This window comes from Populus trichocarpa, chromosome 3 (genome assembly GCF_000002775.5).
Source record: "Populus trichocarpa isolate Nisqually-1 chromosome 3, P.trichocarpa_v4.1, whole genome shotgun sequence".
Lineage (NCBI taxonomy): Eukaryota > Viridiplantae > Streptophyta > Magnoliopsida > Malpighiales > Salicaceae > Populus > Populus trichocarpa.
This window is the reverse complement of record NC_037287.2, coordinates 2,328,528-2,352,282: the sequence shown is the minus strand read 5'-3', so window position 1 is coordinate 2,352,282 and position 23,755 is coordinate 2,328,528. Positions and strand designations below refer to the sequence as shown.

Sequence of the window (23,755 nt, the reverse complement as noted above, 5' to 3'; positions counted from 1 at the left end):
AACTATAATCCTTTGATTATATGAAATATTAATTCATATGCTTGGAATGCAATGGTCCTGGATTCTCAGAACCATTCCACACCCTACCTACCTTGAAAATCAGCTACGCCATTGATGTGGGATTTGTATGGGAATAGATTGCAGGTCGTTAGGGTTTAGAGAGAGATGCTCAACCTTTAATTTTTCATTCATATCTTTTGCCCTAGCCTAGTTCCTTTCTATGCGGAAGCGTGCCATAAATTGATAAATCAACTGACCCCAACAAAATTGGCACATCCCCCCACAAGAATCGAATTCAAAAAATGATTTTACATTTGTAATTTCACTACCCTGGGGATCCTTATGCAAAGCCACTTCAGAATTCAGATCCTCCTTACAGACGAGCTCCCACCGCCATGTGAGACAACCATGTCCTTGATTGGTGTCCTCTAAATGGGCAGGTGATTCAATCATGTCGCCCTAGCACACCACCATGCGCCACAAGAGCTCGGTTATTGGTTGCCCAGCTGCAAGGCACTCACTCCTCCAACCAGTACACATTTGTCGTGGGAGCCAAAGCCGGAAAAAAGATGTTCTGTTCTGTGGTTTGACCTTATCCGATGTCAGTAAATTCTGGCAACGATGAAAAATCATCAAGACCCGATGTGAAACCAAGAACATAGTCATGTGCGACAGCATCCCAGGTCCCCATTTCCGCTGAAAGCTCCTTCTCAATGCATGAGATAGAATATTCATCCTTGTCATCCTGAATGGCTATTGGCGGCAGGTCAAACCTTAAATTGGGATCCCTGGATGACAGTACAGGCAGTGGCTGGGATACTGGCTCGGCAAAAAGGTGTCCTTGACTGTGCTCTATTAAAGTTTTCTTCATCTTTGACCTAGGAGGCTTGGTTGACTCGGAGACGGAGAGCTTGTGCTTTCCCAAGGACTGCGTCTTTGAAGGCAGCCGCAACTTGAAATCATTTGCTGGTGCGGAAGATGAAACCCAGCCCAGATCTCCTTCAACACAAGCTCTTGCTGCATCCCTGGGACAAAAGGACGTAGTCAGCAACTTAAACAATCAATTAACTGTACATGTTTTACACGGCAATCGCAGGATTCAATTTGTAAGCACCTCAATAGAATGATCAATAGCATCTGTACCACATATCAATTTCTGGATTTTAATAATAGCTTCATAATAATCCCTGGGATTTTTTCAAGAAGGTGCATTAAGAAATTGATAAAATGCATTAAATCAAGAGATCCATCAAGCACTATAGATTCCGGCAGGGAAGAAAACAAAGGTAGCACAATTCAGTCAGACAACCCAGTTCTCATACAAGGAAATTAACAAACTGGAAGGCATTATAAGAGTAAAAACCTAAAACTCTCAGTCAACAATACTATGCTGCTAAAGCTGTTATCTTCAACATCATCAAATAGGAATTAACAAGAGACTATTAATACCAAACAAGCGGATCAATGTCGTCTTCTTGATTGCAAGAAATCATACCTGAATCGATTTTCAGCTATACTTGTGGATGCTCTGAGATGGTGAGCCTCTGCTCTATCCTTATTTACTGATGTCAATGGCGCTGAGCTAGGTATTGACAAACTTATTATAGGTGGGAATTGAATCAAAGAATCATCTTCCTCTTTTTGGAATTCCAATGTTATTTCCAACTGCTCACCAATGGCAGGAGCAACTTCGCTCAAGTTGGAATAGGAAACTCTATCATCTGGCCTTCTACTGCTGGCATCATGGAGTGCATCAGCAAGCAACTTGCTACTATGTCCCAAATTAGTGAATTTCATTCTTTTTGCAGATTCCTTTGAGGAATTCGAAGGTAACTGATTGACAGAAGAATTGAAAACCCTTCCATGATTATAAAGAGCATTTCGAGATGATGACAAGTTCTGTTGACGTTCAGCACGAGAGTTCACCCTCCACACAGCAGAAAGCAGTGCTGTGAAGTGCTTCTGGAGAAGTAACTCATGGTCTGGCTGCTCAGCAGCAACATTTAATAACATCCGTATGTTATCCTGATGCAACAAAAAATTGTTCAGCATAAGCATTATTGTCTTCTGTATTTCATTAAGGAATTACCAAATTAGTGCTCTCTCCAGCAATCTTGTTATATTTCTAATCATTCATTAAAATCAATTGTCCACTGAAAGTGTAAAAAGTGCAGCAGGCATTTTTAAGGAGTGGTAATTTCACAATGATTAACCAGATACTTAAGATTATTCTGAGAAAAAAACAGGTGTATATGCATGTGAACCTGCAGTTTTGGAGATAATGGCAAGCAGGCTAATAAAGTTTCCTGGTATTAATCACTGAAACTTGCATGAGTTGCATCCTATGCGATGGTATACCAGAAATCCCAAAACCATGAATATTATTAACTAGCAGCTAACTAAAGCAATTTTTTATGGCCAAAGATCAATACAAATAAAGAACAAAAAAAATGGAACACCTGAAAGATATCAAATCCAAGTACCACCAACTGTTATCAATCAATTGTTAAGAATTGCTGACCAGTTGGTTAATATCTTCAGGACAGTGCCTGGATCAGGGTTCAAGGGTGTAAATAAGCATCCAGTTTCAATTAGCTAGACTTGATAAATAAATGAATGTTTCGGGAGTGTCATTTCATATTCTCAGCATCTTCTCTCCCTATTTTCTCCAATATATGGAACACATTTGAATGCAAATGAAATCAGACTTACCTCAGTTACTTTGAGAAGGGCCTTCCCGGAGACCATATTGCTCATCTTTTCATTATTGATAGGATATTCTGGAGAAGATAAAACATATCTATGGATTAGTTCTCTAAATCTCTCACAACAATGAACTGGATGGCGGTATCTTCCCCGATAAAACCCACCAGCAGCCATCCCATACAGAGTTTCACTGACCAAGCTCCAGTGAGGGCCATATTCATGTACAACAGCACATAATATTGCATCCTCCTGTGGCAACCATGAATCAGGTGGAGGAACACAATCTCTCGACCAAACATTCCCTTTCTTTAACTTCTCTGGCTTTATCATCAACACCCGTTTCACTGGCATGGTACTGATGGAGATTTTCCCTCCCATCTTGCTCCTGCCAGCTGGTTTCTGCTCAAGATCAGAAACCACCTCATATGGTTTTAATTCCATAGACCTGCCATGCTGCTTTCCAGACAGATCCGAATCTACATCAAAAGAGCACGTTTCGGGAGCTTTTTTGAATTTCTTGCTATTCTTCCTTGACCTCTTTTTGTCTATATCAATTGCTAATTCTGCTTTCTTACGTTTTCTCTGCACACTTGAATAAGGAGACGTAGTATCTGAATATGTACCATCATCAGGATATATCACGTCGTCGTCGTCGTCCTCATCATCTGCAGACAAAGTTTCTATTGATGCCTCCACTTTCATGTGTTTCAATTCAGAAGTTAAAGATTCTTTCTTGAGGGATTTGAACTTGGTTTTCTTTGGTTTCTTCTTAGACTTCGATTTAGGATTGCGTGGCACTTTACACCTGCTAAAATGAAACAGAGTAGTAACTGAGCATTTGATATAACAATAAAAAAGAGTGCCACTCAGGTGTGCCCAAGAAAAAGCCACCTTTAGAGACAATGAAACAATAAAGCAGAATGATTTTTTCCCAGGTTTTCCACCAGATTACATGGCAGCAAGCTTGTCAGGAAGATTCATGAAATGTTGGAGAACAGTTCCTGTTGCATTTTTAATGACAAAAAAACTATCCATGCAACAAGGATGTGGCACAAGCCTTCCTTTTTCTCTGTCTCACCCCTCCCTCATGCACTATTTAGTTTCGCTCTCAAGACAGTTAAATAGCTCAGTTAGAAAGCAAATGCCAACTTTATCCATATTTATTAACGACAGTAAAATAAGTAACCATTTCAAGGGATGTTTCAGTGGAACCATAAATCGACAAAAAACTCAATCTACACCGAAGTGTCCATTCTGTTCAGCATTTTTCAGCATTAACATCTTTTACAGTTAATATAATAAATGCAGTAGTTTGAGCCCAGGAGACCTCCATGGTGTGATTTGTGTCTCCCACACTAATAGCGCTATTAGTGTCTCCCACACTAGTAGCGCACTGCATGGTAAATATGAACTGCTTGTGTGAAATTTTAAAGATACTAGGACATTCACTTCCAAAATTTACATGCAGCCAAAACAAATAGTAAATAATAAATAAAAGAACACCCCTCGGCCATAAAAAAAAATTAAAAGGCCAAACAAAGCCAAGTACCTAATTGCTGACCTACATCCTAATTTAATTTTTTTTTTAATAAATAAAGTTAAATAGCCAGCAGAATGATTTCACAATAGGTTCAGAATTGTCTTACACCATAGCATCTAAATGTCCATCTGCACTTTCCTTCTCATTAGCTTCAGCTTCAGCTTCAGCTTCCTTTTCTTCCATCAACTACAAAAACACAATAAAAAAATAAGTTTTAAGAGACATTTAAAGAAAAGACAATTGGCAGCATTAACAAAATTCACTAACCTGATATTGAGTTAGCGCCTCAACTTGTTGTCGGTATGCCTCGGTCGCAAAATCAGCATCCCATCCTGATATAACAAGAAAAATCATCACCTCTGCTAAAAATTGTAATAAAATTGTTTATCCTAAAAAATTCAAATGATTGCATCTATATAATATAACCCCTGTACACAGTGAAAAGGTTTCTTGAATATGGTTTTTCTGTTTTGTGATCAATGGATGCCCACTGCAGTGGAAACTGGATACGACATGCCATGTAGCCATTCATTATAAACTTCAACTGAAGAAAAGTCTTGAAACCAAAATTACAAGTTATATTAATGATTTCATCAAGAAAATTAGAAAATGAATAAATTGAGAAAAGCATGAGTTCAATCTTTCTATCCTACCACCATTCAGACTAATGATACAAAGACCTTACAATTCTCTTAGAGAGTAGTATTATAGGTTACTGATTTGTAGATTTTGATTCATTTACCAAAAACTAGAACCAAATACACACACACACACTGCTTACTTTCATACACCAATGGCTCTTCATCATCATCAATCTCAGCTTCCATTTCGTCCTTGTACTTCTCAATACGATCAAGCTCCCATTCTGTCTCCTGAAACCTAACTTGGGATTCCAAGGCTGCTTTGTCTATAATTGGATCCCACAGTTCCAGAAAACGGACTGCATATCTGTCTATTGGACGTAGCTGATTTTCGAAGGATGAGATAGCTTGTCCAGCAGCAGCTGCCGCCGCTGCCATCTGCTTGACATCAGCCAACATATCGACATCATCTTTGTTCCCAGTAAAAGTTACAGCTCTCTCTTCAATGCAATCATTTTCATCTAAATTCACCTCACCCTCTTTGCAATAAGTTGTCATCTCATGGTCTGTAGGCTCATCAGCCTTCATATCATCATCATTTACGAATTCATCATCTTCCAATCTCCCAATGGCCTCTTCAGTAAACTCTTGGTTGTCTACAGCCTCTTCCTGTTCGACTTTCTTCAATGCCATGTAATCTGCTTCATCTTCAGCATATTTCAGAGCAGCCTCCACGTCTGCATTAGACAAAGAAACCTCATTTCCATTGTTATTGTTTTTCTCCCTCTGCATGTTCTTAATCTGAAGTGTTTTATGCCCAGAAAATAATTCCATAGGATCGAGCTTCTTGAAAAATTCTGTGTTGTATCCTCCACTCTGTATAACTAGATCATCAAGAGCACGCTTCTGATTGGCTTTCTTTAAGATATTTTCTTCAATGGTGCTCTCACTGATTAACCTGTAGATATGCACTTCACGTGTCTGTCCTATCCGATGGCAGCGATCTTGGGCTTGTTGATCCATCGCAGGATTCCAGTCACTATCATAGAAGATTACAGTATCTGCCCCAACAAGATTGATGCCAACACCCCCACTACGGGTTGATAGAATGAAGATAAATATTTTGGGATTGGTGTTGAAACGCTGCATTAAAGTTTGTCTATCCTCTGGTTGAGTAGATCCATCTAAACGCATGTAAGTGTAGCCGTACAGGTTTATGAAAGCCTCCAAAATATCCAGCATCTTGGTCATCTGTGTGAATATTAATACCCGATGGCCTTCTGACTTTAACTTCCTGAGCAAAATAGCAAGCTCCTGCAATTTACCACAGTCAAACTGTATTAGGCGCCTGTCTGGGAAATACAGTTGTCTCCGGACAATTGCAGGTCTAATAGGTGAAAGAAGAGGCAACAACATTTCAGAGCATTTCTCCTCATAAGTTGAATGCAGAAACACAGGAGTTCTGGTCTGACTGCACCAGAAGATAGGTGCAGTGGAACGTGCTGCTGGAATTGCAAACATAAATGATTCCACGAGATCAGTCATCTTCTGGAACCGTTCAATTGGTGAAAGAACAACATCACCAAGCTTAGAGGAGCATAACGAGGAGAGTCGCTCAACTTTTTGGCGATGGATATCATAGATAGGATGCTTCACCGTGAGAAGTTCTCGTAGGGTTGTTGAGTATATGGGTTTTTTCCGACACCTCAAAGAATTCCACCACGCAATAGATGCTGCCCGTTGCTTCATCTCTCTTAATCTCCCCTCCAATAATGACTTTCTAATCTCTTCAAAAATATTTGTTCCAGGCAATCTCTTCAAATGTTTAGACCCAGGCCCAACATCTTCTATGTTAGCCAAATTGGCACGCTCTTCAATTAATCTTGAAGGAGTTGCAATAGCCTTTACTTCATCGCACTCCCAAGAAACCATGTTAAAATCAAGATGTGTAAATATAAGCCCCAAAGCACAAAGATCTACAGATGAATATGGGCCAGGTGAAAACATTGAACAAATAGAACTACTCAATTGGATGTCCACACCAGCCATATCAAAAGAACTAATAATTGGACGACCCTCAAATAAGTCGGGATGATTACAAACTTTACGAAGTTGCATTATGATGCTGATCATCCCAAAAAAGTTGGCAGTGGCAAGGGTAGCTTGTGTCTCTGAACTAGCAATGAAATCCTCGTACAAGTTACGCTGCCTCCTTGAAAGTCTACAAAAGATTACATGTTCAACTTTCATGGGGAGTTGCTTCTCCACGTCCCTTTTCAATCGACGGAGGATAAACGGACGGAGAACATTGTGCAAACGATCAACAACTTCTTTGTTCACTCTTTCTTGTCCCTCCACCATCCCAGTTATTGGATTACTGAACCAGTCCTTAAATTCCTGGTGAGATTGAAAGATGTGGGGCATCAAGAAATGCATTAGTGACCACAGTTCCATGAGATCATTCTGCAGAGGTGTGCCAGTTAATAAGATGCGTCTTTTTGAATTGAAATTTAAAAGAGTTTGCCATCTCTGGGACTTCCAATTTTTAATCAGATGAGCTTCATCCAAAATCAAATACTTCCATTTCTTCCTCTTGAAGACTTTAGAATCCTGTATAACCAGTCTGTAAGTTGTTATGCATACATGGAAGAAATTTGGTTTCAGCCAACCTTGCCTCTTGCATTTACGCTCTTTTGCACTGCCAAAATATGTTAAAATCTTGAAGGCAGGACACCATTTAAGAAACTCTGTTTCCCAGTTAAGCATGACACTTGTTGGAACCACAATCAGATGAGGACCCCATATTCCCTTTTCACATGCTAGGTGTGCAAGCAAAGCAATTGTCATGATCGTCTTTCCAAGCCCCATTTCATCAGCTAGAATCCCATTTAATCTTTGTTCATACATTGTAACAAGCCAATCGAGGCCTATATGTTGATATTCACGAAGAGGATACTTGAGAAGAAAGGGGAATTTTGTGCGCACTTTGGTTGTCGAGAATGTATTGCCTGTTGGTTGTGCAGATCTTGCAGCAGCAGCAGCATCAGCTATCTTACTTTCACTCTCCCTTCCTTCTTCTGAAATTTCTTCATTTCCCTTCTCTTGTTCTTCTACAAGAGGATGTTCCCCATGTTCAACCATTTCATCCATTGAGTTATCCAGCTGCTTCAGTTCTTCTTCATGGCCTGGGGAATTTGACATATTGTCTGATAATACTGGTGCGTATTCAGATTCATCCTCTGAAACTTCACTGTTTGGCTCCTATAAGAAGACATGGATAATCAAAATAAATCAACATACAATATGAGACAAAGGTCTGCACAGAAGCAATTCTTTAACCCACCTTTGTATACCTTGCAAGCAATTCTTCCAAAGGAATTTCACTCTCCTTTTGCAGTAACAAAATCTGTGAATTAGCAGCCATCTCAGGCAAACTATTGAAAATAAACAAATAAACTAGCAAGAAAATCAGAAGTTCTATTAAAATGTTGTTGAAGAACCATAGAATTCTTCACCTAAATGCAAGGTCAATGAACACAAAGAAATATGATACATCCAAATTGTTCTTTACCTCATCTATGGGATTGTTTGAATCTGCTTTTGCCATCTCTTCCTCCTCCAACAAGGTTGTCTCATCATCCTGAACATTGAAGCCAGTGGCAAATCACAGTCAAATATCCAGCCTTTGAAATCTTAAACATGGCACGTGAGCATACACATAAATTGTAGTATCTGAACTTCGCTTGATCACATTAACACTGTCCTCTTTGATACTTGGTGAAAGAAAGAGGACCTGATAATTACATCTAAACACATATAACACAACCTATTAATCAATACTTGGTGCATTGTATGATTTGGGATTGTAATAAAGATGTACACAAATCAGACAGTCACAACATTACTTACTAAACCCTTGCAATAAATGCCATGCAAAGTAGGATGCTTTAAAGTTAGCTGAGATCACAAGTATGCCCTTGTGTTATCCAAAATTTGCCGATTAAGCCCTTATATATATAACTTGGTCAATCAAACCTTAAATTCAGTAAATTCAATCAATTAAGTCCAACATCAATGAAACCCTATTACATTCATCACATTCAATAAGCCCTTCCATAGATAAAATGGCCAGTCAAACCTTAAATTCAATCAATTGGTCAATCAAACAATCCAAAAATACAAGAAAGATATTAAATGAGATGAGAGGAATTATTAACATCAGTTTGTTAGAGTGTTAGTATATTCAGAAATGAAAAATGGAATATATATATATATATATATATATATATATATATAACATTTTTTAGTAAAGAAAGATTTCAAGTTCTTAATAAGAAGAAAAAATTAAAAATTTATACCATTCTTATTTATTCTCTATTAGATTGATGTTTAATAGTAAGAAAAAAAACTTCAAGAATACATATGAGCCATTGGATTAGTGAGACCCACTATTTGGGTCCACATTAAGATTATGATCCAACAGCTCATAATCTTCTTCGAGTATTTTCTTGTTTTTTTATTTTAAGTTAGCATTTTTGTTTCTATTATTTTCCTCCAATAACCAAACAATCCAAAAATACAATTGCACAACTGCAGATCTGCAAATCAAAAATCAAAAAATCAAAGTCTGCAAAGTCCATTTCTTCTCCTTCCTCTCATGGGATAGATGTCCCGATCTCCAATCTCTTTAGCATTCTAACTATATTACAAATCAACAAAATCTAATTCATTAACCCAAACCAAAACCTTTTAATCAAACAAACTGGTGAAAAATACTAAAAAAAGAACGTTTTTTTTCTTTTGAAAAACAGATGGGTCTTTGAATAACCTGGTGGCTTTGATACTTGACCCAGCAGAGCCCTTTTCTCCAATAAAATCTGGTTCTTCTCTTTGTTTCAATCTGTAACCAAAAACAAAGATTCCTCTCTCTCTCTCTCCTCTCTCTCTCTCTCTCTCTCTCTCTATAAACAAGATCAACAACCACTCCAAGTCATGCCACCATCATAAGCCTATACTTCAGCCACCAACCATGCTGTACTCCACAAAACACAATTTGTGTTCAACAACCCTGCACTACTTGCAGAGACCAGTTTCAATGGAGATGAAAAACTGTAATGAATTTCAATTGAGATGTAAAACCGTAACCGTTTATTTATTTCTATATATAGTTTGTTTACCTTTGTCTTTTTTCTTCTTTTTTTATTTGTTCAAGTACTTTTCTGGATCCTTTTACTTTTTGTTGTAAGTCTTTTTCATCTGTTTTAACAAAGCATATAGTATTTCCTATGACTTTGGTTAATTTTTTATTTCAAACTTATATTATTCATGAGTTGTACCTTTATTTAGATATAAGCAACTAATGTGTCCTCTGACATGTCAGGTTAGTGTCATGTAAAACATAAGAGCGGGGAATAAATGCCATGACAAAAAATACAAACATGCATATCAATTTGGCTTAATTGACCTTGATCGGTCAAAATTGGAGAATTCAGGGTTTCAATTGACCAAGTAATTTATGTAGGAGTTCAGTTAAAAAAATTAGGATAACACAAGGGTGAGCATGTGGGTTTAGACTTTTAAAAATTGTTCCACTGCCCTAGTAATCATTAGGATATTATGAAAACAACAGTCTTCAGTTATGTCAATTTCACAATGAAATACTATGATTGCAAAGCTATATGCAAGGAAGCAGGTACACCTCTGCAGAAGGTATAGGAGCCTAGCTACCTCCATTCAATAGAAGGTATCACAGACTTCATAATCGTCCTAGCAATAATAGGACTCCCAACAACAAGAAAAGCCCAAAAGCTATATCAAAGTCTGACATAACAACACAATGATTAAATAGTTCTCTCTAGTTTCAATCAATATATAACAGAAAAGGTGCTTAAAATTTCATTTATCCCATGTAAATTCACAAATGGATTCTATTGAATTTGCATTTGGGCAAATAAATTCATTATTGAAAAGAAGAATAAGATTTTATGCTCAAGTTGCACAGGAAAAAACCATAAGAGCAGAAAAAGAGGGTAAAAAAATCCTAACTGCGTGAAAGAACCAAATCATGGCTACCATATACCTTTTCTTCTTCAGCGGCAAGATCAAAATCACCATCTTCCTACATTACCAAAGATACAGGTGAACATAAATATCAAATAAATAATAACACCATATAAATAGCACTGACAATAACCCAAACACAAACTAATAACTAATTGATTTCCTTCTCAGTTATTTGTTTCCCCTTTTCTGGAATAACAAAACGGATTCGTGTGTTTGTGTCCATTGAAGCAATTGTGGAAACAAGACCAAGTCTCCTTACACTAGCCTTCCTTTTTGAAGATGCGGGTTGATGAGTTTTGTAACAGCAGAGAAGGGTTTACCTAAAGCTTATAGCTAATCTAAATGATTTTTTTTGTTCTATTTTCATTGCTTAAGATATTCTAGTAATAGTTAGTCCAGATCACACAGCTCAGCCACCCGTAATTCCATAAGGAAAAGAAATTTGTGAGAGATTCCTGACTTTATTAATAGCAGCAAGGGGAAAAGGTTTGAGAGCCATATACATATGCATGAAAGAATCTGTACTGTTATACTAAAGAAGAGAAAAGGAATAATTGAAAGTAAGGAATTGAAGTGGTTCTTCGCAAACAGCATTGTTGGAAAAAGCATCAACTCTACTTTCATCACTCTGGTCCCTAAAATGGAACCATTAAATATTGCCATTAGACAGATCTTTAACAGCATCTTAGGGTCCCTTTACCATTATACAGAAAAACGATGGCTGTAGCTAAGAAAACTCAGTTTCAACCACTTTATTTATTCATCGCCAATAACCTCTTTCATCCATTCTCCACACTTCCAACTAATTTTCTGAGGTATTTTTACAATGATCAAGCTTCAAGCAACAAATATCTGCTTCTGAAGTTGAGATGCAAGCCATGATTTTAAGATTGAGATCCAAGTCTCTTGTTGGTCGACTCTTAATTGATTTACTTTCCCAAATAATCACCAAATTGATGAAAACAAAACTACATGGAAAAATAAAATCTACAGAAACAGAAGTTTGCATGTGTAAATATTTTGTTATGATAATTAAATCTCTTATAATTAGACATAGAAACTTGAAAAGACAAATAGAGTATGAAGGCAAAGAGTTCAGAGACTGGTGTATGTATATACAGTATCTTGCCTGTTCATCATTGAAATCATATGGCACATGTTCTCTGGCTGGATCCTCAGAGATACTTAACTGATTTCTGGTTTCATATGCCCCAATTTCCAATAAATTGTTGTCTGGAATGGGCAAGGCACCATTATTTTCACCCTATTATTAGATAATAGACATTATGTTGAACCCTTTTAGCTGACTTCAGTAATTCAGCAATGGCAACCATAAACACATACAACTTACACAACGACGACCAGCATTAACAGGTGAGCTGCTTATCTCCATCTCACAAGCAGCAGAAATATCTTCTCCTTTGCCTGCAAAACATATAACCTAACAATAGTATCAGGCAATCAAAGTGCTTGCTAGAGACGTGACTCGTTGGCAGCAGCTTACTCTCACAATGTTCTTCCCCATTTGCACATGGCTTAGCTCCATTTTCACTACTTTCCCTGCCACCTGAAAAAACAGGGGGGGATAATCAATGGGGTGGTCTAGCATAGAACAAACACGGTCAAACAGGACCATCCAGACAAATATGTGCACATGTAGACAGGGAAAGAGAGCCCTTATCTAACAAGGGGACAGCATCAACTAATATATCACTGTCTAAGTGGTAATCACCGTAGACAGCAAGCATAACTCGGAAAATGGAACATAAAGTATAGGGAAAATAGCATGTCCCAAGAGTAAAAAGAAAATCACGAGAGCAGCTTTCTACCTTTCTCTACAGCGTAACGCTTGAGTAGCTCCTCAAGGGGAATATCCATTTCATTGTGCAGAGCTTCCAATTCTTCTTGCCTTTCTTCTTTGGTTATAAGAGCCTCATCTTCCTCAATAGTATGCTCATCATCTTCCTAGAACAATATTGGTAAATGAGATTGTTAGTGATTGCATACAGATTGCAAATATGTAGGACAAACAAAGGAATTGCCATGACAATTCCACAAACTTTTTAGCTAACAAATGGGGCAGCATCAAATACAGCCCAAGGCTGCTCATAAGAAACCTGAGAACGATAGCAAACAACAGGGTATACCCAAAACAGAATCTCACCATTCAACCATGATATATAAACAACACATAAGTTTTATGCCATTTCAGCAGGTTCCTAGTAGTAGAATTATATAAGCCACACTCCAGGCATTAATGAACAGATCAAATGACAGAGTATTGCCCAGCCCTAATTGATCACAAACAGGATTTTTACATTATAACTACATCTTGCGTAAAACAAAGTAACGGAAAAAAACTTTTACATAATAAAGACACAGAAATGAAAGGCTACTCACCACTTCATCTTCAGATTGCACATCATACTCATCGTCATTGTCTGCAGTGTCCACTTGGGCCTCTAAACAATGAGCTGAGAATTTGATAAGAATATCTGCCCATTGCCCAGCTAATAATTTAATAATCGAACTAAGTGATTCTGCTTACCATCAACAACTTGCAGGGGTGTATTAGCATCATCTCCTACCCTATCCGCAATACTCGGTTTTTCTGGTGCAAAATATTGCTCTGGTGGTTTCTCCACTAGATTTTCTGCCAGCATTGTAGAGTACCTAGCAACATGAAGTGCAGATTCAATGGCCTATCCATAATTAACAGGAAAAAGCTCCAAGTCATCGTTAGAAACAATAATAAAGTAAAACAAAAACCACCTCTCAGTTTGTCCTAGAAGAAACTCAAGATGCTTATCAAGTGCCTTTTTCTTCTTCTCATCAAGCTCCATCTGATGCTTGTAAAGCACCTGGAGACACAGTTTTGGAAAGTTTCAAAGAGAAAAAGGAAACATAAAAGTTGGTAGAGGATCAAACCATTCTAGATAAATTTACCAGCTTTTCTATTTTAACCCAGAACTTCTTTACATCCTTTGAAATATTGACCGCTACTTTTCGCAACCGCTGCTCCTCTTCCTGATTCCAATGAAATGAAAACTTAAACATCAAAATAGACATACAACAAAACCTTCATATGAAACCAGTCCATTCTTTGCCAAATGAAAAGAACTAAGAAAACAAGTCCAAGATAGGAAAGAAAAACCTTCAATTTCTTTTCTCCTCTGGTGGCCTGATCCAACATGCCCTTGCTTGCTCTTAAAGCCACTTTCTTGGCTTGCGCCAATTTCCATTTCCTCTCCGACTCAAAATCCTGTAATTAGCAATTTAATTAACAAAAAAAAATAACATTTCCAGCCACGCAACAATCAACAACTACTCAATGAGTTACCTTCGACAACCAAACCATTTCCTCCAAAACATGATCCCAGTGAGTTTTCGGGCGACGGGGTTCTCTTGGAGCTTCCAGTGCCTAGAAAAATCCATTTATCACTAAATAATAATAATTCAAAAACCCAACACCTCAAACTTCCACTAAAATTTCCTAAATGTCGCATGGAAATTAAGTAAAATTACTTATTTCTCAAAATTATAACTCTAAATTTTTGAAATTTTAACCCTAATATCAGCTCATAAAAATCGAGAGAGAAAAAAATCATTTCAACTTCACCGTAACAAGAAAAATAAAAATAAAGAGTGACGAAGTACTTACCTTTTGACGCCGAGCTCTCGTCTCGTGATCAAGCTTAGACCTTGGACCTTTCGACGCCATTGCCGTTTATTTTTATTTATTTTTTCTCTTAAAAAGCATTAACCGCCTGCATGTCAACGAGAAAGTAGATTGCTCTAATGGCTTTTTTAATTAAATTAGATAAATCGGAGAGGGAATGATCCTTCAGCTTCGAAGGATTCTTCTTCTTCTTCTTCTTTCCTTCGGCGTTAGGGTTTCAGATTTGTCTCTTTCAGCTTTTTTTTTTTCCTTTTCCTTTTCTTTTTTTTTAAAAACTTAATATATACTCTTCTTCTCTGGGAGATAAAAGATAAAGTAAACAACAGAAAAATATGTTTGTGTTTTAAGTCTTGCAACTATATATAGTTTTCAATCGAGTCCTCTAATGACTATTTTATCAATTAAATCACCCATTTATAAATACTTTTTCAATCAAATCCTTCGATTTAAATGTTTGGAGAAGTAGTCCGTGTGATTGGTAATTTAGGTATTTTTGTAAAAATATTTTTTAATTAAAAATACAAAGAATAATATTTTTTAGTTTTTTATTTTATTTTTTATTTCAGTACCTTAAAATTATTAAAAAAATATTTATAAAATATTAATTTAATATTTTTTTTTGTTAAACCACATTTATAAATGCAACAATCAATCTACTTGTTAATTTATAAGCAGTTGTAAAAAACTTTAACTCTATCAAACAATCCAAATAATGCAAGTAATTATGTTTTCCAAGGTTTTTTTTAAGAATTCAACTAATTATATAAAATTAGGCACAGTAAAGGTCTTGATTTGTGCAATTTAGGAATGCGGTGCAAATCGCATTCCATAAAAATTTTAAAAATATTTTGCTAAAAATTAGTTTTTTTTTATGTTTTGGATCGTTTTGATGTGCTGATCTCAAAAATAATTTTTAAAAAATAAAAAAAAATATTTTAATGCATTTCGGCATGAAAACACTTTAAAAAACAACCGCAACTACACTTTAAAACAGGCACATAACATAATTAGGTTTTAAAAAAATTATAAATATATAGATAAACAAAAATATAATTTGGGTAACTCCTTTTTTCTTCTGAATCACCAAAAACAATTTAGTTAATTCTTTGAATTAATAATTTTCAAAAATAAGCCAAATTAATTTGGGTAATTCTTTTCTATCTTTTTTCAATGGTAAATACCAAGTTACCCCTAGTTAATTATCATGCATACAGTGTATACAATTTGTTTATTTAATTAATGTTGTAGTTGTCACCAATTATTTAACAAATCCGGCTGCGAAGTTTCACATAATGGGGACCTAATTGATAAAATCGGTAGTTTGGGGCTTGATAAAGAAATTATATATATAGTGGGGCACTAATTTAAGGTTTGCCTTTATGTTGTTTCTTTTCCGGAGTTGCCTTGCCTGTACTTTTGCACGTTCACCATTTTTCTAAGTTTTCTGCTGCTTCCACGTAACTGAGTTGGTAGCTCACGTGACATGAGAGCGTATCTTTTTCATTACAAACTATTGTCGTCTCTGAGAAAAATCTTGGATGAACGGATAATCTATAAAAGAATAAACTAAAACTATTACCTAAAAAACTAAAGGACGTGGCTTAATTTACAGTAAAATACTACATCGGTTGTTGGACCATTGTTGAGGACTATTTTTGAAAACATACTCTATTTTTAATTATAAAATAATTAAAAATATATTTTTTTAAAACATTCAATTAAAAATTAATAGCATTAAAAGATATATGATTTGGTTTTTAAACAACAAATAAATAATATGTAAAAAAAACTTGCTTAAACTGTCTCGAATTTCATATAAGAATTAAATTGTAAAATGTAAAGAAACATCAATTTAATATAAACATTGTTTGAGCAACTCAAAACAAAAGGTGGCATGATGAAAAAAAAAAGTATGAAAGCACAACTTTTGAGTAAGAAGTGAAGTCCAAGCAACTGTTAGCAAGTAAAGAGTAACAAATGCTTGTCAACTCCTTATTATTGTACGAACCTGAATAACTTAGTTAAGTGTTTGCAAAAATATTTTATGTATTCATCTATATATCTGGATCCAATGTATAAAATGAATGGTACATACTTCAAACCCTTGTTTAAAAAGATAAATTTTTTCCGTAGAAAAAAGCAACCTAAAATCACCTAAAGCCTTTAAACTTTCTTGGGCAAGCATTGGCCAAATAATTTCTTTTACCAGATTCTGCATATATAAATAAACTCCTAGATATAAATCGAAAAATTTATGTGCGCATCTAATTAAACAACCCAATAACCATCTGTGTAAAGTAATGAAGAAGAAAAAATCATCAACAATAAACAAAAATGAAATTGAGAAAACCAAGCAAAAAATAAATATTAATATATCTTATATCGCAACATGGGTAATTTATCTGGTCATGTTTAATAAATTCATCTATCAAAATAAATTTGTAATAGAAAAACACATAAAATTTGTAATAAAAACTGACACACACATAAAATTTATTGAATAATAATTATATATAAAAAAAACAATGCAAGGATGCACAACACATAAAAATTATTAAACAACAATTAAAAATAATAATGCAGGGCTGCAAATATGAAAAATCTTATAAAAAATCAATATTCAAAAAAAATTAATCTATATGAAATTAAGAAAAAACCAAAAATGAATCATACTCATCTCTCTAAAAACTAAACACACCCAATATCATTTAAAAATAATCACAATCTAATTAAAACATAGACCAAAAATTTATTGAAAAAAATATACATAAATAATGCATTATTTTTTTAAAAAAAACTAATATATATATATATATATATATAAGAACCAAGTCAGGCGTTTGTGGGCCTAATAAGCCAGGCCCAGTGCCTGACCCAATGAAGCAACGGCCCACGCTCGGGCCTACAATGTCAGGCCCAAGCGGGGGCCTTTTTTAAGTTTAATGGGGCAGACGATGTGTCATCCGCCCTAAATATTTCAAAAATAAATGACGCGTTGCCTGCGTCAGCGGCCAACGCGTCACTTGTTTCAACCCAAAATCTAGTCACTATGGTAGCCAGAAAAACAGGTCCGTCGTTTTTTCATCTAAAAATCTTATTTTGACCAAAAACACCCTAGAGACCTTGTTAAATTAATATATGGCCACCAAAAAGCCAAAAAACAGCTTGAAATCCACCTGGAAAAAAAATTCTTCCCGGGCTCAAATCTATTGGTTTAGGTGTTTTCAATGTAAAACAAACATCTAAACGTAACCCCCCCTCATTATATGAAACTTTTTGACATAAAAATCAGCCATTTTAGTGGTCGAAATCTTCCTAAGCAATCACTTTCTCTCTCTATGCCAGAATTCGATGACTTCCTCTCTCTCCTCCCAAAAGAAAAAAGACTGAAAAAATAGGAAAATGAAGTTAGGTGCCAAAATATATTGTCTTGAAATTCAAGGGACCGGTTGCCTTATACCTAAAAAATATGAGGGATTAAAATAAATGTTTCAACAAAACTTTCAACCTACCCTTCAAGTTACTCGAGATTTTAACTTCGATCCCTTAGCTTTAAATTTAGTCATCCCCCCTCAAAAAATGTGCAATTGGGGGCCAATTTGGGCTCTAAATGGCCAAATTGTACAAAATAAAAGTTCAAGGATTAAAGTGAAAATTTTCAAAAAATACACCACTCCAATTCACAGTGAATTGTGAGATAGTGCACATTAATCTTAAAGGTTGATGGCTTTTAGCTTTATATATAATGTTTTGGGTTATAGCAAAATTATTTTTGTATTCTTTGGTTCAATTATTGTATTTTATCATACTAAAATAATATTAAATTTTAAAAACTTTTGGAGCATGCATTGCGCATGCCAACACGTGGAAGGCACTGACACCCTTCAGGCTGCGCCTCTCGATGGTTAAAATTGTTCATCTGCCTTTGTCTTTATATGTGTCACCACATCTTCTTTCTCCTGGTACAACGCGTGCTATCGAATGTTAGGTGGTTTGTTACTAGTGGGTCTTTCCTTCTCTTATTCTTTTCTCTCTCCTCCCTTGAGAATTGCATATTAGTCTCATTTGTTTTTTATGTTTGTTATCTGGCTCTTCTTCTTTTAATTTCTTATTTTTGCCATTGGCTCTTCGAGTTTTATTTCCTTTCAATCTAGTTTTTCAATTCCAATTTGTAATGTATCATGCTTTTCAACATGATCCTTATTCTTTTGATTTTTTTTACTTGACCTTTTTATAAAAGTTTTTTTTTAAAATTTTACCCTTCACTCCAAGTTTATTTTGTGTTATTTTTTTTTCAATTTGATCTTTAATTTTTTTTCTTTTTAATTTAACCCTCCAAACAAAAATTTGTGTCCTTAAAGTTTTCATATATTTCTTTTTTTTATTTATCCTTATCTTTCTATTTTTTATCTTTTTTTCCTTAAGTCTTTTATAAAAGTTTTATTGGTTTTTAATCTCACATTTCAATCCAAGTTTATGGTGAGATTTTTTTTTTTGTAATCATTCTTTTATTTTTCTTTGTTTTGTTTGAGTTAATTTTCTTTTCAATTTAACTTTTCAATGGAAAAAAATTAATTACCATCTAATTTATTTTTTATTTTAATTTTTACCCTCATTCTTTTAATTATTATTTTTTTATTTTAAATCGTTTTGCATAGTTAATTCTTTTCCCTTTGTTTGTTGACTTAGTCCAATTTTTTTGCTCCTTTTCTATCCAATTTCATGCTCCCATAGATTTGTTTCTCCAAGGTATCGTTATTGTTTTAAATTGTTCAATTAATATTATTGTTTTTTTTATTTTTTATCATTTGATTAAAATAAAACAAACATATTAATTCAAAATGTTAATTTCTCTTATTTATTTGAAATGCGTTTACATTATCTATACATTATTTTTTTATGGAAAAAGTACAGACCGACAGTGTAACACAAGCTCTTGATTTAAAATATGTCATTTTATTCTTTATTTAAAAAAAAAAAACACTTGGGTGTTTGATTTGGATTTAACCGGGTCATTAGGAAAATTTAACCAGAGCAATTAAATTTTATCAATTAATATCTTATCTATTTAAACTAAAAAAAGAACCCGGTTCAAACCATGCTCTAGGAACCAGAATTTTCCTAGTCAACCTACTAAGGGGTAGATACCAGCCAGATGATTCCAAGAACCATGTTGCTCATCTCCTAAATTTTTCACTCACTCTGTATCAATGGCGTTTCAACTATAGAACTGTTTACAACTCCAAGCAAAAACAACCAAAGGAAGCCCCCCAATTAGAAGGCAAACCAGTTCTTTCAGCTTCCTTGCTGCACGTTCAAGCACTGTGCATCCTCAAAAGATTTTACTCATCACAACCAGTGATCAGAACATGAAGACTTTCAGTAGAAGTTGGTAGTGTTTTAGAGTTCTATTAATGCTCCAAGTGGAGCACATATTCTGTCAAGCGCTGTAGTTTACTATGATCCAGTTTCTGCTCTGTTGAAACAGGCTGCCTTTTCACGATAAGCATTCGAGAAGCAGGATCGACAACCCAACCCTGCTGCATTACATCTGCATACGAAAACAAAAATCCTGTTGACAGCATAGCATGTATGCATTAGACAAATGCATACAACAATCTAACATACAGTGCACACGCATGCATTACATATGGACAGAAAGATGGATACATTGATAGCTTCATGAATACATACATTGAGTTCAGACCGTGTCCGAGTTTGTTATGCCAGAAAGCAATAGGTAAAAAAGCAAAATGTCTTAACTATCCTGAGCTCTTATCATGTTCACAACAATCAAACTCTATTTATGTTGTAACTGCAAGAGAATCAACTGATTACTAAACTATTGAGGACAGAAGCTTTGCTTGAAATAATGTTTTCAAAAAATTAAACCTTCACCATATATAGGGAAAGGTCATGATTTCTGTAGACGCTACCATAATCCGCAGGCCCGCCCACTATGAGACTTCAAAATCAATCTCAGTATCAAGATTTGACCAACAAGACCTTGAATCACGAATATATCCACACCTTCCAATTAAGTTAGAAAGTTAGCGTAGTGTTTCCAGTTCTCTCCATTTTGAAATTCAAAAACAAAACCGTTTTTCTGCTGTACTCACCCTTTTTGACATTGCAAGAGATCCAGGGTTCTGTCATTTTGTGCTAATCTGAAAACCGTAAAGCCATTGGCTCCCAATTGGAGATCTGGAGAAGTACGTCTCTTCTTTTTCAAACATTAACTGAACTTCCTGTGGAAAAGCTTTCTTTGGTTGAGCATTTGGTTTAAAGATGGTTGGGACATCCTTTGAAATTCCCCTATTCATCTCTAGTCAGACACTGATCAGTGCTTGTCAGCTTCTGTTTGACCCAAAAATCATCGATGCTTTTGAAAGCACTTCTCACTTTCTCCTGTATTGTTATCATGGTTTTATCATTGGTGGTAATTCTATTTGTTCTATTTTCTCTCTTATTTTACCATGGAGAAGCTAAATTGTTGAAACTAAGCACTAATCCCACTCCTGTATGACTTAAAGCGCCAAAGCACGAGAGTCACTACTCATCAATATTGACATCTCATAACAGAAAAAACAAGTGAGAATGGAGTATCAGAATCTTACAACTTGCAGCATCATCTTCATTCATTCCCAGAAAGAGAGCTGTATCTTGGATGCCTACTGTTGAATAAGCAGAAAGCAAAGGCTGAAACATCCTCTCGGTGTAAATCTCTGTGAAAACAAAAATTGTTTACCGTGTTATGATATCAAAATCAAAGACTGCAGCAAATAAATTGGCTGATGACTTCTGAACAGAACAAATCCAGTACATCTGAGGACACATTTCTACAATGAAATTATAGAAGATGAATACTTTCTGAATTCTAGATGCACCAGTTCCATAGCTTGTTCATGTTATTTCCATTAAAAAAGGTGTTTGATAGCAGACACCATTGTTTCAAAGCATCCATTTTTAAAAAAAAAATAGCACCACGAGTGTGAATAACCACTACTCTTAAAGTTTGATATTTTTGCATTTGTAAGCGTATATGAATATTTCAATGAAATTTACCAACCTCTATTGACTTCCCTGAATCCAAACATATCATTTTTCTACTCATTAAAGAAAAGTGCATCCCTCTCCAATATACTGCAGCCTAAAACTCAAATACCAAATTGGCTAAGCAAACAAACAATCTAAATAACCTAAAGCTAAACCCTTCATCTTAATGGAGGCGCGATCGTGCCCTATATAGCTAAATGAATCCATAACAAACATGTTAGCTGGCTGGCTAGCTAGCTCAAATTAGCATACAATTCAAGAGGGAAAAAAAACTTGCCTCAGAAAGCAGCAACAAGCGATTGAGTTTGTTGAGACCCACTTCTGGTTGCCTCTCTTTCACCGTTGACGGTATTGATTTCCACAGAAATCTTGCGCTGTTACTGTAAATTTTTTACACCAGATCAAATCTAATTAAAATTAATTAATTAAACGAATTCAAAACTCAAAAAAAGAAAAAAAAGCATACATATCGTTGGCATAAATATGGGAGAGAAGATGGATAGCAAAAGGCCATTCTTCGTCGAATGGAGCCTCCTCCAGCTCTGCGGTAGCCTGGTCGATTTAATTAACAGAAATTATTTATTTTAACTTAATTTACAGAAGAATAACAAAAAAAAAAAATTTAATATATATTTAATAAATAAAGAAATAAAACCTTGAGTATAAGTTCATCACAGATATCAGCGATCTTTTCGTAGGATTTGGAAGCTAAAGCGTCTGTGAGCGGACTGAAATCTATTGCTGCCGCCGATATCAACAATTAAAATAATAAAGATGAAACCCGATGCATAAACAAAATTAAAAATTAAAAAATTAAAAATATTATAACTTTATAAATTATTTAAAATAAATATAAAAACATAATATAAAAGAGATACGGTAGATAAAAAAAATTTAAGTTAAGAAAATAATAAGAGAAAAATAAATGATAAAAAAAATTAAGGATAAAAATTTATATAAAAATTAAATTAAATTAAATTTTAAAGGATAAAATTAAAATAAAAAAATATTTAAAATAAAATATATAATAATAATAAAATTGAAGATCAAATTTAATATAATTAATAAATAATAAGATATTTCTAAATTTTTTATAATTTTTAAATAAAAAAAATATTTTTTCTGAAACTAAACCAAATTATTTTACTAGAAAATATTTTTTGTTAATAAATATTTTAATAGTAAATAAATACAAATAAAAAATAAAAAATTATTTTTTATAAAACAAACGGCTTCTTAATAACAATAAATTCTTCCCGCTTAAACCCTAATTTATTTTTATTCAATTTCTTTTTTATTTTCATTTAAAACTCTTTTCTAGAATTTATTTCTTTTTTTTTAATCCTGTTATTTGTATATATTTATTTATCTTGTAGAATTTATAAAAATTATGCGCAATGATAAAATGGTTAAATAGTAAAAATATAGGGTTAATACATGTAATTAATCTATTTTTTATTATTTAATTGCATAGAAAAATAATATGTGAATTCTTGGTTAACAAAAATAGAGGCACCGCCTCTCTTTCTCTCACTCTCTTTTATATATATATATATATATATGTGTGTGTGTGTGTGTGTGTGTGTGTGGATATATTAATTAACTATGCACTAAAGGCAGATGCCTTTAGTTCTTTTCTTTTCTTTTTTTTTTTCTTTTTTAATTATTTTTTTTAATTTAATTTATTAATATTAAAAAATTTTCTATTTAATTATTAAACTTTCATAATATGGATCCCAGATTTAATAGGTTAACCTAATTTGATGGGTTAACCTAATTTGACGAGTTAACCCAGTTGATTCAAATTTATTTTTCTTTATTTGTTTATTTTTTTTTAATTAATCTTTTTTTGTTTAATTTAGTTCATTAATATTAAATTGTTTTCTATTTAGTTATCACGTTCTCATGATACGAATCCCAAGTTTGATGCATTAATCCAGTTGATTTATATTTTTTTTTCTTTTCTTCATTAGTTTTTTTTCTTCCAATTTCATCTTTTACTACTGCAATTATAACTAAAAGAGGTCAACCTTTCACTATGAATTGCATTATGCAAATCTATAGTGAAAGCAAGATGCCTTTTAGTTATAGGTTTTTATTTGTTTCTTTTTAGTTAATCTTTTTTTTTGT

General features: G+C 34.3%; 2 protein-coding genes and 1 long non-coding RNA gene across 18 annotated transcripts; all 3 read right to left on the bottom strand.

Annotated features, from left to right (window-relative positions):
* Positions 1-166: 166 nt before the first annotated feature.
* On the bottom strand, positions 167-14,869 carry LOC7478135 (protein PHOTOPERIOD-INDEPENDENT EARLY FLOWERING 1). Of its 8 annotated transcripts, none has more exons than XM_024597992.2 (20): positions 14,552-14,869; positions 14,231-14,311; positions 14,045-14,152; positions 13,837-13,917; positions 13,663-13,751; positions 13,439-13,563; positions 13,291-13,364; positions 12,720-12,855; positions 12,395-12,457; positions 12,235-12,315; positions 12,020-12,123; positions 10,907-10,945; positions 8,399-8,467; positions 8,171-8,233; positions 5,028-8,088; positions 4,514-4,578; positions 4,353-4,432; positions 2,713-3,514; positions 1,496-2,025; positions 167-1,025 (listed from the first exon to the last, which is right to left on the bottom strand). In XM_024597992.2, exons 1-20 carry the CDS (start codon positions 14,609-14,611, stop codon positions 593-595), a joined length of 6,144 nt encoding a protein of 2,047 aa, XP_024453760.1. In that variant the 5' UTR covers positions 14,612-14,869; the 3' UTR covers positions 167-592. The 8 variants fall into 8 exon arrangements, with proteins under 8 accessions (XP_024453760.1, XP_024453757.1, XP_024453759.1 ...); XM_024597989.2 differs by having other exon boundaries at positions 12,020-12,154; positions 12,242-12,315; XM_024597991.2 differs by having other exon boundaries at positions 12,020-12,154; positions 12,242-12,315; positions 13,291-13,352.
* A 4,715-nt stretch (positions 14,870-19,584) lies between these two features.
* Positions 19,585-21,895, bottom strand: LOC112326838 (COP9 signalosome complex subunit 8-like). Of its 9 annotated transcripts, XR_008058697.1 has the most exons (3): positions 20,468-21,879; positions 20,264-20,384; positions 19,983-20,120 (listed from the first exon to the last, which is right to left on the bottom strand). XR_008058697.1 is itself a non-coding variant. In XM_052451096.1 (2 exons), exons 1-2 carry the CDS (start codon positions 21,275-21,277, stop codon positions 19,981-19,983), a joined length of 231 nt encoding a protein of 76 aa, XP_052307056.1. In that variant the 5' UTR covers positions 21,278-21,878; the 3' UTR covers positions 19,585-19,980. The 9 variants fall into 9 exon arrangements, 1 of the variants encoding a protein (XP_052307056.1); XR_008058696.1 differs by having other exon boundaries at positions 19,585-20,599; positions 20,689-21,895; XR_008058695.1 differs by having other exon boundaries at positions 19,585-21,095; positions 21,187-21,895.
* Position 21,896: 1 nt separating this feature from the next.
* On the bottom strand, positions 21,897-22,429 carry LOC18096630 (uncharacterized). The gene is made up of 3 exons (XR_002980795.2): positions 22,281-22,429; positions 22,092-22,177; positions 21,897-22,005 (listed from the first exon to the last, which is right to left on the bottom strand). It is a non-coding gene; the product is annotated as an uncharacterized LOC18096630 (long non-coding RNA).
* Between the last annotated feature and the right edge of the window lie 1,326 nt (positions 22,430-23,755).